Source organism: Prionailurus viverrinus, chromosome B1, assembly GCF_022837055.1.
Source record: "Prionailurus viverrinus isolate Anna chromosome B1, UM_Priviv_1.0, whole genome shotgun sequence".
Taxonomy (NCBI): Eukaryota; Metazoa; Chordata; class Mammalia; order Carnivora; family Felidae; genus Prionailurus; species Prionailurus viverrinus.
The window spans coordinates 149,075,369-149,094,576 of record NC_062564.1 but is presented as its reverse complement, the minus strand read 5'-3'; the positions used below and the strand labels follow the sequence as shown (position 1 = coordinate 149,094,576).

General features: G+C 37.8%; 1 protein-coding gene across 1 annotated transcript; it reads right to left on the bottom strand.

The window, feature by feature from the left end:
• Positions 1-10,169: 10,169 nt before the first annotated feature.
• On the bottom strand, positions 10,170-19,208 carry JCHAIN (joining chain of multimeric IgA and IgM). The gene is made up of 4 exons (XM_047856903.1): positions 19,050-19,208; positions 14,957-15,083; positions 12,782-12,862; positions 10,170-11,151 (listed from the first exon to the last, which is right to left on the bottom strand). Exons 1-4 carry the CDS (start codon positions 19,111-19,113, stop codon positions 10,947-10,949), a joined length of 477 nt encoding a protein of 158 aa, XP_047712859.1. The 5' UTR covers positions 19,114-19,208; the 3' UTR covers positions 10,170-10,946.

Sequence of the window (19,208 nt, the reverse complement as noted above, 5' to 3'; positions counted from 1 at the left end):
GGATTATCCCAACCAACCATTCTTTGGGGAAGAAAAATACCTGATATTCTATATCTGATATTCTACAGTGGTTTCCCAACTTTTTCTCCCAACCCTCTTGGTTATCCTTAAGTTTTTCCCCATTCCAAAAATAGGAGTAGTGGCCCAGGTGATGATGGTGAGATTGGGCCCTTGGGGGTTGATAGATTCAGTACTGTCACTAATTAGCACAGACCTTAAAAAGCAGCAGAAAGGCTATGACCTTCATCCTTGAAACGTGGAAGCCACTTGTCTGGGTCAATTTCTTTTTGTTTGCTGAATCTTCCCTTTTCTCTCAAAGTTCCATACTTGCAAAATTCTCTGGTTTTGCAAGACAGAAAGGCAGATGAAATTTCCATTTTATGTATGGAGATCTATACATCAGTATAATCCAAATGATTGTACACTTTTTTCTTGTGTTGGTCTTTCTCAGGTTTTTTTTTTTTGCCCTAGTTAATATTATTTTGACACCTTTTTTCTTCTACTACTTCTCTCTTCATCATTTCCTCTCTTCCTTCTGTCTTTTTTTTCTGTCAACTGTTCTGTATTTTGCTTCCTATTTTTGTCTTCCCTATCTTTCCCACTTTATATCACATCTTACATACTAAACAATCTTCAACCCTCACTAGTCTTTATGTCTACCTTTTTCATTATGTTTTTGTCTCTTCCCACCTTTCTGTTCTCTCTCCTAATGGGTCGCTTGTCAACCAATCCTTTTCTTCTCTGAATTTTATATTTATCTTTTTCACTGCTACCCCATTTTCATATCTTAAGACCACATATCTCTGTTCCTTTTTGTATTCACTCTCCAAATCCTACCTTCATTTTTTGACCCAGGCTAACCATCATTGTAGAATATATTTCAGAAATAGGAGACACTGGTACCTACTCTCGTTTTTAATTTTTTTATGGCCTTTACCAGGTAGATACAGCTTAGCCAGAGGAAGACATTCAAGAAGTGTGGGGAAGACATGCTAGTTACCTAGAACTAGAGGCCTGGAGACAAGGCTTAGGAATGTGGGGAGGGAAAGACTGCAACTCTGGGACTGAGCACCCAGATTCAAAGTGTGGGACTTGGGGTAACTGGGTGGTTCAGTTGGTTAAGCATCCGACTCTTGATTTCTGCTCAGGTCATGATCTCACAGTTCGTGATTTTGTGCCCCACGTGGGGCTTTGTACTGACAGTGCAGAGTTTGCTTGGGATTCTCTCCCTCTCTCTCTCTCTCTCTCCCTCCCTCCCTCCCCTGCTCGCTCTCTCTCTCGCTCTCTCTCTCTCAAAATTAATCCATAAACTAAAACAAAGTGTAGGACTTGCCACACCCCATCACCAATGCATACTCTGCAGGATTTGGAGAGTACATTTTAGGAAACACCATCCTAACCAAATAAGAGAAACATCCAATGGTCAGTTTTCCTTAACAGCATAATATAAATGATTCTACCAGTGTATGCTACTACCAATGTAAAGACTTATTCTTCATGTCCTAGCAGAATTATTTGCAGACATATTTTCTTTGTATCCTGATTAAATGGTGTAAATTATTTTTAAAGTAGATATCTCTGTATTTCCTTGCTTAGAATATATATCTAGGTATTTTGTTTTGTTTTTTAATAACAGCATTTTGGCCTACTATCTGTCTATTCCTTCTTAGAGGGGAAGAATTCTCAGAATTATCTAGAAAGTTACTTCCAACTCTAAGGAGTTTCTTAGGAGAAGATTTCCTGGGACAGATTTCATAAGAAGATCTCAGAAATTTGAGAATATACAATGTTGAAAATTTCAAGAGGAAAGGAATCTTGTGCTTTGAGTCTTCTGAAGTTCTTAGCACAGTGTCTTGCACATAGTAGATAATCAATAAATATTTATTGATTGACCATTTTTAAAAGGGCTTTCAAAGCTCCCATGAAAATCGTGTGGTGTGCTTTTCCTGTGGGCAAACCATACGGGATACCGAATTAGCCACGTCATACTCTGTAGCTTTATATACTCAGCAACATAGAATCTCAGGATTAGAAGGGGTCTTAGAGGTAGATTATGCAAGCCATCCACTAGTTGCTAAAACCCACCACCCACACTTTTATATTTTAATCACATACTGAAAAATCATTAACTTTTTCTATATAAAACTGTCTCTTAAGAATTATCCTCATTAAAATAAAGCTACAGTCTTGTTTCACTTTCTTTCCACATGATTTTTAATCTAGATATGAATACTTTCATTTAAAATATGCATTCACTTGAATATTTTATAAAATATATGAATCATATATTTGTTTTGGCAGATACATTGACACATCTTCATCCTTGAGGTGCCATAGCTTAAATTATCATCTAAGATTTCCATAATGTGAAATGTAAAAGCACAGTGGGACAAAAATATCTATTGAATCTGAGAATATAGAGTGGAAAAAAAAAAAAGGCGGGACAGGGGGGATGTCCCTATCGAACATCACTCTAGCTCATCAGCTCGAGTATCCTTGTACTGACAGAAAACCAGGCCTGAGTTTCTCACAGTAAACTGATTATCCTGTGTGCCATTGGTAAGTTATTAATCAGCTTTCAAAGTCAGCTCTACGGTTAAGGTGCCCACACTGAATATGGAAGGCTCTGATAGTGATCCCCCCTTCCTCTAGCACTCATACCCTACCACTACAGCCCCACTTCTATAGTGAGTTCCTGTGTCTAGAGGCTGTCATCCACTGGTTCTAAAATGACTGGATATATCCTAGCAGTGTTTTTAGTCAATAAAATAAAAAAAGAACAAGAAAATAATACCTAAGGATAACAAACACAGAAGACAATCCAGCAAAACTAACACACACCTGCTTTCTAAACTTTTCTGTCTCGCAGCCTACAATAGATTTGTCTAGATATTGGCCATATATCCAGTTGGCTGGGGGAAATCATACATTTGTTAATTTTAAGGAGGAAGAAAAGTAGGATGATGAAATGTGTGTACAGGTACCTCTGAAAACTGAGCTTGGTAGGCATTATCATGGAGCTTCTTCCTCTGGGTTTCAGGTCCCCTGAACAAGTTTTACTTTAGTCACTCATATCAGAGTCTTAACTTTATACGCTTTTTAAAGAAAATTCACAAGACATGACGTTTGAGTTACTTTCATTGCTTGCTTTGCCATATCTCTGCCTTTGCTTACCCCGCTCTCCTTCAGTCATGACCCTAAAGACCCTAAAGAAGATCCATCTTGCCCTCAGGAAACCAAACTTTGTTTCTAAAAACCAAAAGGGGAACTAGAAATGTGGGACTTAAAATCAACAGCTCTGTCCCTCCTTCACAAAACCTCAAAGATTTCACTGTGACTCAGGCCCACTGCCCAATTAAAACTCAGAAGAAAACTACACCTGATGGAAAACAGGTCATCACCATCTCACAACGGAATATAGCTTTTGGTTTTGGCCACCTGTTCTTCCTTGTCTCTGTACCTCAGCCCTAACCCAATAATATCAGCCACTGGACCTTTTCTCTTACTTTAAATTCATAGCCAGAATCAAGATTCAGCTAGTAACAAATAAAATTCCATGCTGGCGGAGGAAAATTCTTCAAATGGAGAAGGAGGCCACGGAGCTGTAATCAACACAGATAAAATTGTGAAATTGATGAAGCTGCCCTCAATGCCCCCAACACCTCCTCAGGCAAGGTCCTCTGCTGTTGTATTGCCCCATTTCATCTGCCTCCATTTCTGTGCTTCAGCAGAACTTGGACAGTCATTTCCTCTGAGCTTATCCAAATAACCATGCCTCATTCCTTCTGCACCGCACAAGGCGGGTATTGGCCGTTGTTAACTTGGCAAAAAGATTCCTTCCCAAGTGTTGACCAATATGCAGTCCTCCCAAATCCTCCAGCATGCCCTTAAAGAGTGAATCTAGGGGCGCCTGGGTGGCTCAGTCGGTTAAGCGTCTGAGTTCAGCTCAGGTCATGATCTCGCGGTCCGTGAGTTCGAGCCCCGGGTCGGGCTCTGTGCTGACCGCTCAGAGCCTGGAGCCTGTTTCGGATTCTGTGTCTCCCTCTCTCTCTGACCCTCCCCCATTCATGCTCTGTCTCTCTCTGTCTCAAAAATAAATAAACGTTAAAAAAAATTTAAAAAAAAAAAAAGAGTGAATCTAATCATGGCCTAGTTACAGAAGGATAATAGGATAGTGGTAGGAAATTTTATTTGGTTAGGACCTTGTCAGTCCCTTAGCTATAAAACCATGCTGCCAGTTGTCTCCCCAGCCTAGGATTCAGGCTCTTTCTGGCAAAGTTGCATTCTATACCAGCATTGTTCAAGTTTTAACGCACACCTGAATCTTGTTAAAATGCAGATTTTAATCTCATCATCTGGAGTGCGACCTGTGATTCTGTATTATGAACATGCCTCCACATGAAGATGAATCAGCCAGTTGGTAGACCAAAGTTGGAGTGGCGAAGTGCTAGGCTATTTTCCTGTAAATAAGGGACAACTGCACACTCACCAGGGTAGGAACAGAAGGGTCTTGACCACTGAATATCACCAATTTGAGGCGATATGCATAAATGAAGCATGTAATTGGATTAGAGAACACAAAGAGAAAGAGGAGCAGCCCAATCCTAATTTTATATCATATTTCTTTCTCCCTCTGTCTTTACGACTCACCTATTTCAAGAAAGTTCTACTTCCATTCTATTTCATTATTATCTCCTTCAAGACTACCCCAGCCTTAACACCCCCAACTTCCCTGAGGGCTCATGGCACATTATCTTTTATATTTAATCACACATTGTTTTGTTTTGTTTTAATTTTTTTTAATCTTTATTTTTGAGAGAGAGAGAGAGACAGACACAGAGACAGAGTGTGAGTGGGGGAGGAGCACAGAGAGAGGGAGACACAGAATCCGAAGTGGGCTCCAGGCTCTGAGGTGTCAGCACAGAGCCCGATGCGGGGCTCGAACTCACAAACCATGAAATCATGACCTAAGCTGAAGTCAGATGCCCAACCGACTGCGCCACCCAGGCGCCCCTTAATCACACATTGTTTTGTATCATGTGCTTTTTCCTGTGTTCGTTCTGCCTATGCAAGGGGAAAAAAACTCCTAAGAAGCGAGGCCCTTATAACAACTGGCACTGTGCTGAGCACAGAATGGATGCTAAATAAACATCACTTTTTCTTTAAATATATTTTATAAATGAATACAAGGCCAGAATTTCCCAAATGTTAATATAATTGATTAAAAATAAAAATTAATAATGATTAATATTTTTCTAATTACAAGATACACACTTGTTATTGAATATTTGGCAAATAATGAAAAGTAAAATGTAACAAATAAAAGTAACACATAATCCTAACATCTAATGTTAGTATTTCCTCCTATTTTCTTCTATGTGTGTGTATGGAGGAAGGGAGTCTTAAAATAATTCTTTTATGAAATATCCTACACTTCCCTCTTCACGTTTTATAAACAATTTACACACAATTAAAAATACTTAAAGCTTCACTCTCGTCTGTGAAATATTCAGAAATATACCTATACTATATTCCCTTTGATACTAAAGTTTCTTACAAATTTTCACTATCATAAATAATGCTGTGATAAATATCTTTATTCCTCTTTGTCCATATTTTTTATTATTTCCTCAGAAGTGGAATTACTGAGGGAAATGGTCTGAAAATGTATTTTAGACAGGATAACATACTATGTCAGAGCATTGGCTTTGGAGTCTGAGAGTCTTGGATCCAATTATAGGTTATCCATATACTATTTGTAAAATCTTATAAAGATTATTTCATCTCTTTGTATCTCAGTTTTGTCATTTGTAAAATGAAGATAGTATTTCATAGGGCAGTTACGAGTATTAAATGAAAGGTGTGTTAAAATGCATATGCGTTGTACTTCATAAATTAACCACCAGGGGGCAACAGAGGATTAGAATGCTAAAGTTGTAGGGTCTCAAGCAATTCCCCAACTGTAGCTGCACCTGGGAATGTTTTGAGACTTGCTATTTCTCCTAATGCATCCCAGAACTACTTAATCCGAATCTCTGGGGTGGGGCCCAGCAATCTGTTACCATGAGTTTTCCAGGTGAGTCTCATGCATGCTAAAGTTTGAGAATCACTGATCCAATACATATTTACATTTTTCTCTCATTTGTTGCCTGAGCAGAGAGAAAAGCTGAAAAACAACACACAAAAACAACTGCAATTTACAGAAGGTTACTGAATGCTACAACAGCTGTACTAAGTAATATAAATATATTATGTATATTGGGGTTTTTGTATTTTAAAAAACTGTAAGAGAGTTCATTCCCATTCTTCAACCTTAGATTCAGTGAACTTGCCCTTGGTGACCTGCCATTTAGTTACTAAGAAGAGTCTGTATTTCCACCCAGGCCATGGGTTTACCCACTATACTATACTGCCACCCCAAAGCCAAGACCTGGGCAGTACATCGAAGGTTAATTTTCCTATCCAGCTGCTTCTAGATTAGGGAGTCCGTGCATGTCTGGTTATGAACGTGTATACGGTGGTATGTTTGTGATTGCAGAAGTGTAATTATGCTCCATTTTGAATATCAAGTTATATAAAACAATTAGAAATGACAATAGTCTTAAAGTGAAAACTGAATACTTGGCTTGGGTCTACTAGTTTCTAAGGGCTTGATACAAAGAAGCATTACTTTTACTGTTAATTAATGCAATATTTCTTTACCGGTGCTGAGTGTGCTCATTTAGGCAAATGGCTACCTTTCAAGAACTATACAGAAGGAAAGCATTCTCACCAATAATATCCATTATGCCTGTCTTTTAAAAATATTCACTTAATTCAGAGGTGCCTGAGTGACTCAGTCAGGTGTCCGACTTCAGCTCAGGGCGTGATCTCACAGTTCATGGGTTTGAGCCCCACATCGGGCTCTGTGCTGACAGCTCGGAGCCTGGAACCTGCTTCGGATTCTGTTGTCTCCCTCTCTCTGCCCCTCCCCTGCTTGTGCTCTCTCTCTCTCAAAAATAAACAACAAAAAAATTTTTAATAAAAATGTCCACTTAATTCATATTAAAAAGGAAGGACAAAAAGTTCAAAAATAACTGACTTCTGACAGATCAATGAATTGATTAACCTCAAAATGCTGCATGAGTTGTAAGAAAATGTAGTGGGCATAAATGACTGCCAAGAGCCTCTCATAACCTTTGTTAAGGCTATAGCAGTGATTCAGTTTTCCTTGTCATTTACTAGATCAAGTGAACCAGTCAAATTTTTAATTACTCACTGGATAGGTTTTCTCGTTTACAATATAAAAGTGACACCCAAAAAGTCACTGTGTGGGTTACATGAGAGGACATAGGTGAATCACCTGGCGTGTGAAAAATGCTCAGTATCACCATTCTTAAATCAGATACCTCATAATTGTCCACTATTTAATTTAGACCCTGAAGAAGCAGAATCCAAGATGAGATTAAAGGTGCAAGAGATTTATTAAGAAAAATACCTGTAAGAGGAGATGGGGTGGGAGCCCAAAAAGACTGGGACAACTGTCAGAGCCTCATGCGGGACTGACCCGTGTGGAGGAAAGAAGGTAGGAAGGAAGGTTGGGTAGGTAGTATTTAAAGGTGGGCAGTACCAGGAAATGTTTAGTGAATCTGATGGGGAGTCCTCAAGTCAGTCACCCCTCAGAGGAGTCCTGTGCCTCCCAGGAATGAGCCTGTCTTAGTATCCTTGCCACCCTCAATCATTATGGGGTGGAAGCAGCCCACGGACCTCTCCCACAAACTAGAGCCGTAAGTCAAATAAGCTTGCTGCAGAGCCAAGAGTGGCCTTTCACAGCTGCCTTGTCTACACTGATTCCCTAGTGTTTCCCTGATAACAAGCAAATGTATGAATGAATTTTAATCTTTCTTCAATAACTCTCATTTAAGAACCAGCAGCTACTCTGGATTTATACTGAATGGGTTAATGTTCAATAAAGCACTTAGATTGGTGTCTAGTACATGGTAAGTGGCCAAATTGTTATGAACATGCAAGGTCTTAGAGTTTAACTGAACTTCTGAAAGAATGAAGACCTATAGAACTTATGTTTGCTCTTAGGTTTTCTATTTCGGCTGTCCTTTAATGAGGCAATAGGGCTGGAATAAGGCTGGAATCTTTCTTACAAGGATCTGCTACGTGCTAACCAAAACTTTTTCTGTTGGGTATGCAGAAAAACTAAGGCAAAGATGGCAAAAGAACAGAGGAGCCTCTTCAGAAACAGTGTCCCCCTAAAAGTTCTCATCACAGGGGGAAAAAATTTTGTAACTATATGAGGCGACAGATGTTAACTAAACTTATTGTGGTAATATTTCACGATAGATACGTATGTAAAGTCATTATGCTGTACAGTGTTATATGTCAATTATATCTCAATAAAACAACGGGGTGGGGGCGGATAGAAACGTGGATTCCACAAGCCTCTCGGGAACTCTCCTGGTATAATCTGAAACCAGCCTCTTGACACAGAGGACAGGGAGAGACCAAAGAAAGAAGCAGACCGTGTTGGTAGGCGGCAATTTTAACAATAGCAAAGGGAACTTACACACAAGGCTTGTCAAGATGAATGGATCCCCACACCTGCCCACCAAATCTTAAAAGCTTATAAAGAGGCTTTACCTGGGCTCAAACACGCATGCCATGCAGGTGTTTTCAACGCCACATCACTATCTCAAGGCGATGTACCTGGAGCAGCCTCTGGGAGAAGGAAAGGCGAGGGGAACCCACGTTCCAAGGACAGGGGATGGAGAGAGACGCCTCAAAGTGCCCAGGTCCTGCCTAAGGGTCAATAGGTGGTCACATCTTTTTTGATCACGTTCCCCAGAAGCCGCCCATAAATTCTTATAATGCTTCGGACCTTATTGCTTTGCCCTCATGAGACTCTGTCAGATGATTGTCATTATTTATGCATGTGTCTTATCTCCTCAAGTAAGTTGTATTCATGTTCATTCATTCAACAAATACTTATTGAGCACCTCAATGTGCCAGGCAATGTGCTGGGTGCTGGGGATACATCATTGGACAAAAATATCTGCCCTTGTGGACCTTATACTCTAGAGGGGGAAAGAAACCATAAATGTGATAAATAAGTAAATTATATAGCCTACTAGAGGGTGATAAGTGCATGGGGAGAAATAAACCAAGGTAAGGAAATAGGGTTTGCAGTTTTAAAAAACACGGTGAACTTCATGAGATGACAATGGGGCAGAGGTCTAGGGAGTGAGTGGTGGTGACGATTTTGAGGGCACTTACCACAGCTTAATCACCAAAAAATATAGCATGGTTCCTTGCACGTGATAAATATTTAATAAATGTTTACTAATTAAATAAAATTCAAAGACTTGGCTAAAACCACACACTAGATCAAAGATTAGTCAAGAATGATGTATCTTTAACACATCAAAACTACGATCCCTACTGATCCCTAGAGTATCCCAGCCCTATCCAAAAAAAGCAAAACAAAACAAAACAAAAAAACAAAAAAAACACTGAATAATCAGTACAAACACAGTGGAAGTTATTAAAAATTACTGTTACTATTTAAAAAAAGAGACGCCTGCCTGGGTGGTTCAGTCGGTTAAGCGTCTGACTCTTGGTTTCCATTCAGGTCATGATCTCACGGTTCACGAGTTTGAGTCCTGCATCTGTGCTGACAATGCAGAGCCTGCTTGGGATTCTGTGTCTCCCTCTCACTCTGCCCCTCCCCCACTCGCTCACTCATGCTCACATGCTCTCGCTCTCTCTGTCAAAGTAAATAAAGTTTAAAAAAAGAGAGAGAGAGAGAGAGAGAGAGAGAGAGAAAACAGAACAATGCCTCTTCAGGAAACTTTTACTAAGCAGCCTCCCATTATTTCAAATCCAAAGTGAGCATTTACTTTCCACAGAACCCTGGGATATGTATGTCAACTGGCCTTGGCTTTCTGCCATAAGAAGTTTATGTGCCACGATAAACACTATGTTTGTCAAGAAGGACCTTGCCTTTTAATTTAATTCTAGGTTTAAATGACGAAGCTACTTCAAATATGTACAGGTATGAATTCAGTGATTACTGCATAATTATATCGTACTTACACACTGTCATCAGTAATAAGTTATATTTTAACTTATATACAACAAAGTTTCCACAATTTTTGTCAATAAATTATTTCACACAGGCATATGCTTATGAATCTATTTAATTATTCAAACTGTGCTAGAGAATACATATTTTGGAATACATATTTCATCAGAGTCATTTACAACATACATGATTTCCAATGGAAATTTCCTACACCACCCTGATTATCAAAAAAAGTCTGTGTCATCTGCCATCGAATCTGTGCTATGTCAAAATATATTTTTCAAATACGCATTTAATGATGTCACATTCAGCTCATTAGTCTCATAAATGGAGATCCCATTTTAAATTACTTTTACAAATATTTTGGAAACACGTTTTCCAATTATTATTTTTCTAGTGAAGACATATAATTGACCTATTTTTACATATAAATTTTCTCTGCACAGTGACACTTTTTAAAAAGAGAACAGTATGGAAGGTGCAAAAGCTCTGGCTCTCCAAGGCAATGCCAAAAAAAAAAAAAAAAAAGAAAAGAAAAGAAAGTTGAAATTTAATTATGTCTTCTGATTTTTACTCTTTTGAGTTTTATTTTCTCCCCTTGTTTCTTTTTAAATGCTAGGAATTATATTCTTAAGGGCATCTACCCCTTCGGGCAAGGATAATGAGAGACTTCACTACTTAGAGTTAAGAACATACAGTTGAAAAGTCATTTCAATAAAAATAATAATGTTACTATTTCAATTGGGGGGGTTAGTTTTACATGAAGGAAAAAAAATCATTGTTTCAAATTCACTGGTGGTAAATATATTAACTTTCTGCATCGAAATGAAGAGCCTTTTAAGATAAGGAGCTATGCAGTCAGCAGTGACTTCAGTTAGTCAGGGTAGCAGGAATCCGGGGTCAAGGCTGTTTCCACCATCCTGGTCACACCACCATAGGTAAATGGAACCCGATTTGTGTAGCACTTGTTTCTGTCATAAGTGTAGCAGACCTCACTCTCTTCATCACAGATGTTGCTTTGGCTGGCCATAACTATTTGATTATCCAGCTCTACTTCCACAGGATCACACTTTTTACAGCTGAAAAATAAAAATACGTATTAGACAATATCCACCAGATGTTGTATCAGAACCTGAGTGACTATTCGTTTCTATCCACAATCAGCTGGCTCTTGCAGCTCTGACTTGACCACTAACAAAAGGTAGCTCCTTTCAGACCTCAGCTGCTCTACAATACAGAATAGTTAACAGGATTTTTCAGCCTTTAATATACAAAAATTCGTTGAAAGTAAACAATATAAATTAATGATATGACAATATCATGGTTTTGTCTATACTGTACCTCACCTTCTAGTCTGTTAGGTTTGTTCCTAACCGTAAAGGAGAATTAAACAGGTTATTTACAGTGACAAAGAAGAAAGAAATTTTTTTTTTTTTTTAATTTTTTTTTTTTTTTCAACGTTTATTTATTTTTGGGACAGAGAGAGACAGAGCATGAACGGGGGAGGGGCAGAGAGAGAGGGAGACACAGAATCGGAAACAGGCTCCAGGCTCTGAGCCATCAGCCCAGAGCCCGACGCGGGGCTCGAACTCACGGACCGCGAGATCGTGACCTGGCTGAAGTCGGACGCTTAACCGACTGCGCCACCCAGGCGCCCCAAGAAATATTTTTTAAGTGTATTTATTTTGAGAGACAGAAAGCTTGTGCATGCACGTGGGGAAGGAACAGTGAGAGAGGGAAAGAGAATCCCAAGCAGACTCCAGGCTGTCAGCGTAGAGCCTGATGCAAGCCTCAATCTCACGAATTGCAAGACCATGGCCTGAGCCAAAAGGAAGATTCAGATGCTTAACCAACTGAGCCACCCAGATGCCCTGGGAAGGAAAAAAATTTTTTTTAATTTTTTTTTAACATTTATTTATTTTTGAGAGAGAGACAGAGTATGAGTGGGAGACGGGCAGAGGGGGGGGGGGGGGGATACACAGAATCAGAAGCAGGATCCAGGCTCTGAGCTGTCAGCACAGAGCCCGATGCGGGGCTTAAACCCATGAACGGTGAGATCATGACCTGAGCCGAAATCGGACGCTTATCCAACTGAGCCACCCAAGGCGCCCCAGGAAGAATATTTTTAAGGAAAAGAAATTGTCTGATGTTGGATTCCATAGTTTCCAAAGTAACACCTACATGTTAATATGTCTGAAATCCAATTATCTAGCTATTAAGACAAATTGGCCCTTCCTGTACTAATGGCAATAATTTCTTATTTAGAATAAATTTATAGCTGGGGCGCCTGGGTGGCTCGGTGGGTTAGTCTTCCGACGTCAGGTCGTGATCTCCCGGTTTGCAAGTTCAAACACCGCGTAGGGCTCTGTGCTGAGGGCTTAGAGCCTGGAGCCTGCTTCAGATTGTGTCTCCCCCTGTCTCTGCCACTCCCATGCTCATGCTCTGTCTCTCTCTGTCTCTCAATAATAAAACAAAACATTAAAAAATAAATAAATAAATAAGAATAAATGTATAGCTAACTTTTATCTGTGATAAAGTTTTATAAATGTATGATATCTCATAATGAACACAGGAATTAATGTATTCAAAGCTCAAATTATATTGGTAAATGTTTATTCCTCATATATTCAGAAACATTCTTACTAACAAATTTAAATAAAAGTTATGAACTTCCATATCTATATTAGTATGAAGGAGAAAATCTCTTACATATCGGACAAATTGTACACAAAGTTGGTTCTCAGTGGTGAGGTGGGATCAGAGATATTCTCCCTGTTGTTCAGAGGAACACTAAAAAAAGAAACAAAAGAGATCAAAATAATGAAACTAGCAAATATTGCTATTTTTGGTAATAGGTATATTGCTGGCACAGTACTTACTGTCTCATCAGCAGTTTAGTACATTTGTACTCTATAACACTCTACAAGCACTCTACAGTAATACTATTGCTCAGATTTCACTGTAATTTGCATATTTTAAACATTTCCCATTCAAAATAAATCTCCCAGAAGCTCCTCTGTCGATGATCTTCACTTAGTTGGCAAATCCCTGCTTTTCCTCTAAAAATCAGCTCAAGTTTTACCCTCTTTACAATGATCATTCTCACCCTTGAACAAACTCCTTCCTCTGTTGTCTCACTGACATTCATGTATGAAGTTCATGTATCTTTATTATGGCAAAGGCCATTTCATAGTTGCTTGTCTACAGAGTGGTTGCTGTAGTAGATAATGTAAGTTCTTTGTGGCAAAAACATTTATGCTTTCTCAATGCCTTTCTAGATGTGTGGCATGTAGAATGTGCTCAATATTTGTGGAATAAATGGACAGATATTATTATCCATATTTTAGGACTGCAGAAAGTATCAACTGGAGAGCTCTATGATCTACCCAAGTTCACACAACTACTAAGTAGCAAAGCTGTAACTGGACTCAAGATCCCTAGATTTGGTGATGTTCCGTGAAAAATTAGGTAGCCCTTCTCAACTAGTTGAGGTGATTTCATTAATGCTTACAATTTTTTCATCTATGTCATCATTCCTCCTCATGTGCACCCCTCCCTACCAAAGGACACAAAGGAAAACGTGACGATGAATTTAGCGATACCATCTACATACATGTCAAGCCAAAACCTTAGACACCGTCTCTAAGTCCTCCCTCTCTGTAATGACCCATATCTAATCCATCTACCAGTTCAACTGACTCTGATCCTTTGCAATCTGTGCACAGTTCAGGACACCGCCGTTTCTTTCCTAGATCGTAGCAATATATTAGCCACATTATCACCAAAATGGCCTCTAAAACACTAGCCTAATTTTCTTCTCTGCCTAAAGCCTATAGTGTCTTCACACAAATAACAGAGTACCCTTATGATGGCACAGAAGGCACTTCATGATATGCTTCCCCCTCTCCAGCCCCGTCTCTCACCATGCCACCCTCTTTACATGCCAGCTGTAAGCAGCTGCTTGCAATTCCACATATTTACTAGGCTTTTCTCATCTCCAAGTCTTAACAATAACAAAAGCAGTTAACAGTTCTGACATTTACTAAGTATTTACAGTGCGCCTGGGATTATGGTAAGCATGTTACATGATGATCTCATACGATTCCTTACAGCAACCATTTCCTTTCCCTGGAATGATCTGCCTCACCTACCAACCCTGTCACTCCACACACACATTTACCCAATTAACTCCCACTCAGCTAACAGCCACTTCCACCTACTAACTCCAAACACCTGACTCCCACCACCATTTTCCCTTCACCCTCCAGGACTGGACTGGGTGCCCCTCCTTAGTGCTTCTGAAATATCTTATGCTTATTCCTGTCATAGCATTTACAATACTGTGATTGCCTTTTAAACTGCTTAAAATTTCCTACCAGACTGTAGATTATTTGATGGCATGGGCTGTGTTTTATATAAACTGTTGTATCCCCAGCTCCAATCCTCACTGGCATTTAGTAGCAGTCAATAAATGTTTCCTGAATGAATGAATGAATGAATGAATGAATGAATGAATGAATGAATGAATGAATGAATGAATGAATGAATCTATTCCTTATTAGAGTATAAGGCTCTAGTAATATCAGGAAAGACTTTAACTAATGAGAAAGATAAGTAATAAACATATATGAGGGTCTACTGTGGGTCAAACACTGTTCTAGGTGCTTTTGTCCATTAGCATTTTTAACTCTCACATAAAGTCTGCATGTCTATATATGTACATAGATAATTAACCTTTTTTTACAGTTTAGAAATAAGTTCTTCTAAGTACTGCACATCAAAAAGAGGGGTATAGACAGATATTACATTCAAACAGTGGTTAATATCTGAAAGTATCTCTGCTTACAACATGCAGAAATAAAAAAAATTTTAAATGCCACGTACATAATTCTGATGTTTCTCTCCACAATGTCTTCACTAGGATCTTCAGCAGAAGGGATGATCCTGGAAGTAATCCGGACACACTTACATTTGTTGTCAACGAGAACAGTCCTTTCATCTTCATCTTGGGCTTGAAGATAAAACATTATTAAGAAGAAAGGGGGGGAAAGGTCTGTTTATGGACTTTTACTGAGGTAATTTATCTTTTTTCCTGTAGAAAAACTAAGTTTTGTGGTTGATCAGTTTCAGCTTTCTCCATTTGTTCTCTTTCCTAATCTAAAATGCTAAGTGGAATCTTACAGCATCAAGAAGGAAATCCAAATGCACTCCAAACAAATTTTTTTTCTTTTTCTCTTGGACCAGTCTATGGGAACCTGGCTGAAGTATTTTTGATTTTCGTCTAATACTTTTAATAGAGGCACAGCTCTCTGAATAATGCAGCCTTGTAAAAATCGGTGCCAAATGACAAAATGATAGAGAAAACAAAAAATCTAGATGATATTTCTCTCAGACCAAAGTAATTATTCAGAAGTGAACAAAAAATAACTTCAGCCTTTATAGTTCCAGTTTGAAGTGTCACATCCTTCCTGAACCCCCATTTAAACTTTTTTTACTCCTTATATTGCATTAGAGTTAAAAACAGGCACGTTTTCTCCAAGATAACCTTACTTGGTGAGACTTTTAAATAGTCTTTACTATAATTTTCCTATCTTCTTTTTCATAATAACAATCAGGTTATCATGGCATAATGATTCATTCAAATAAAATAATAAGTGCTATATATGTTAATATTTCTGATAGGAATTGTTTTAAAAGATATGGTATATATAGATGTAAAGTGCTATAAATTTGCAAAAACAGTTTAGAAAATATTAAAGATACAAGCTTTTGAATGGATACACAGATGACCATTAAAGCCTTAACTCTGACAATCAACATTTATGGTCTAATCTGAATATTGGAAAAAGAGGTCTGGTAAGTGTTGTAAAGAATAAACAAACAAAATTTTTATAATCAGGACTTGTATCAGTTAGCAAGTATTTGAAGAATTATAACAACTTTATTTAATAGGCTAATTAAACAATAATAATGATATTTGATATATTTTTGTTTTGTTTTATTAATTTTTTTTTATTTTTAGATCATTGTAAATTCACAGGCAGTGATAATAAATACCAAAGAGAGAACCCATGTACATTTTACCTAGTTTCTCCCAGTGGTAACATCTTGCAAAACTATAGTATAATTTCCCAACCAGAATACTGAATTTGATAGAATTCACAAATTTTAGCTTTTATTTACTCAATGTAGGGTGCTTTAGAAAAAAAAAAATCTTATAACCCACTATAATAAAATTGATCAGGATAGATATAATTTTAATTGGAAGTCTAATTATTTCAGAGGTATCCCAGAACAGAGAGGACCTAATTGCAGTATTTCAGTCTTAATGACTAACAGTCATTACAAAAACATTTTAAGACCATTGTTTTGTACTTCAAATTGTTGGAAGTACTTTACAATGCATTATTATGGCATTATTCATAACTTCTTAATATGTCTTCTGATAAAAGTCTGTACAGTATTAAATATCTTTTTTTTTTTTTTTAATTTATTTTTGAGACAGAGAGAGACAGAGCATGAACGGGGGAGGAGCAGAGAGAGAGGAAGACACAGAATCCGAAGCAGGCTCCAGGGTCTGAGCTGTCAGCACAGAGGCCAACGCGGGGCTGGAACTCACAGACCATGAGATCGTGACCTGAGCCGTAGTCGGATGCTTAACCGACTGAGCCACCTAGGCGCCCCAAAGTCAGTACAGTATTGCAGAAGAAACATTATGAATTCAATTCAACATAATAATAAAACTTTTCTTAACATTTTGAAAAGAATAAGATGACTTAAGTATTGTCTTTTCCCTACTCCTATATTCAAGACTCTTAAATGTTTTTCTCAATAAAATACAAATGAGTATGTAACGCCTGACCAAAAATACCGATTGAGTCAAGTATGTGACTTGTCTATTAAGTCTTAAATAGAAAATGTCTTTATTTTATTTATAGCATATAATTTCTTTTCTTTTCAATTTTTTTTACTGTTTATTTACTTTTTGAAGGAGAGAAAGACAGAGCATGAGCAGGGTAAGAGCAGAGAGAGAGGGAGACATAAAATCCGAAGCAGGGGGCGCCTGGGTGGCGCAGTCGGTTGAGCGTCCGACTTCAGCCAGGTCACGATCTCCCGGTCTGGGAGTTCGAGCCCCGCGTCAGGCTCTGGGCTGATGGCTCAGAGCCTGGAGCCTGTTTCCGATTCTGTGTCTCCCTCTCTCTCTGCCCCTCCCCCGTTCATGCTCTGTCTCTCTCTGTCCCAAAAATAAATAAAAAAAAAAAAAAAAAAAAAAGGAAAAAAAAAAATCTGAAGCAGGCTCCAGGCTCTAAGCTGTCATCACAGAGCCCGACGCGGGGCTCAAACTCCGGAACCACAAGATCATGACCCAAGTCAAAGACGCTCAACCGACTCAGCCACCCAGGTGCCCCATATAATTAATTTTCTTACCAGAAACCTAGGAAAAAAATATTCCTGTTTATTACTACTTACTGTTATCATATAAAAATATTAGGCAACCTAATACATCTTCCAGGGAATATACAAATACAGTCAATGCACTTAAAAGATCCTAATATTCTCACTGACATACAGCATTTTTCCTAATAAACCTGTTAGTACCTGTAAATACAGTCAATGCACTTAAAAGATCCTAATATTCTCACTGACATACAGCATTTTTCCTAATAAACCTGTTAGTACTAGAATGTACCTTACTTTATTCCAAGAGCACCTGAGACATAGCAGGTGCTCAATAAATATTTGTTAAATTTAATTCAGTTCAAAAAATAAGAAAATATGCTTAACAACACATACTAGATATAAACATGAGTTTACTAAAAAGTGATTCTCCTATATAGGCAAAAGAGGATAGAAGTTAGGAGTGTGGTCTGTAGGGTTAGATGGTTGGGGTTCTACCTACCACATGCTTGCCATGTGATTGTAGCTAAGTTATTTCACCTTTCTAAATCTCAATGGACTCAACCATGTGTTAGAAATATTAATAGTACCTATCTCAAGTGATTACTGTGAGAATTAAATGGAATAGTATATGTAAAGCAGCTAACATAATGCCTGAAAAATAGTATGTACTTAAGAAATGACCGATCTTTTATAAATGTATCTATATGTATTTCATATATATGTTTATAGATATATAAACATGTTCATAAATGTTTATTTATATATTAGAGGTCCATATACTGTACATTTTTAATTCTACTATCTTTATGTTTAAATATTATTAGAAATTCATTATTTCTAATGCTAAATTAGCAAAAAATATATTTAAAACTACTTCTTAATTACAACATACCCTGTTCTGAAATGAGAGAAATAAGCTCAGTAAGTGTTAGAAACAGGCAAAATTATATCATTTCTAACTTTGCCCTTCTACATGAGCATTATTACATCTATGGTCAGGGTGTATTCCATTTTCTAAAGTAGTTTGAAAGGTTAATAAACAAAACAACCACAGTTGTGCCATCAAGTTATAGGCAACCTGTATAATATTAAACATTGTTAAAGTGTCATAAGAAATCTGTAGGCTCAGATTCAGGAAAGTTGTTAGAAGCAATATCAATCTCCCTGGGTAAGTAAAATCCCAAGCATTCTATATTGTAATTATTACAATTACAGTAATGATTATATCATGTCTCCAGAATATTCTCTTAAGGTACTCAAGGAGAGGATTACTGATCTTCAAGATTCAATATGAAAATTTATATAAGCATAGCTGTCAGCACTTATCCAGATACATATATTTTCTTATTCTCTAAGTTATAGTAGGCAAACAAATAAGAGGAAAAAAAGAATAAAAAGAATTACAATGAGTCTCATCTGCAGAAAGATCACTGCCCATATGAAGGTTAAGGCATGTTAGAAAAAAGTAGCCAGACAGCTAGCTAACTGAAGCACAAACACAAATGTTTAAAATTGAAGAGCAGATCTGTGTTGTATTTTTCCTTTTATCTGGGTTAATTTTCAAAATACCACATACCTGTCACAAGAACAGCCTTAACAAAAATGGCTAGGACTCCCCAGAAAAGCAAATGGTTCTTCATCTTGGCTTCACTTCTTTAGAAAAACTGAAGCTAAAAAGTCAGGGTTAAGGTGTGTGAAGTATAAGGAGTGTGCAAATGATGGTGCTTCTGCTTTC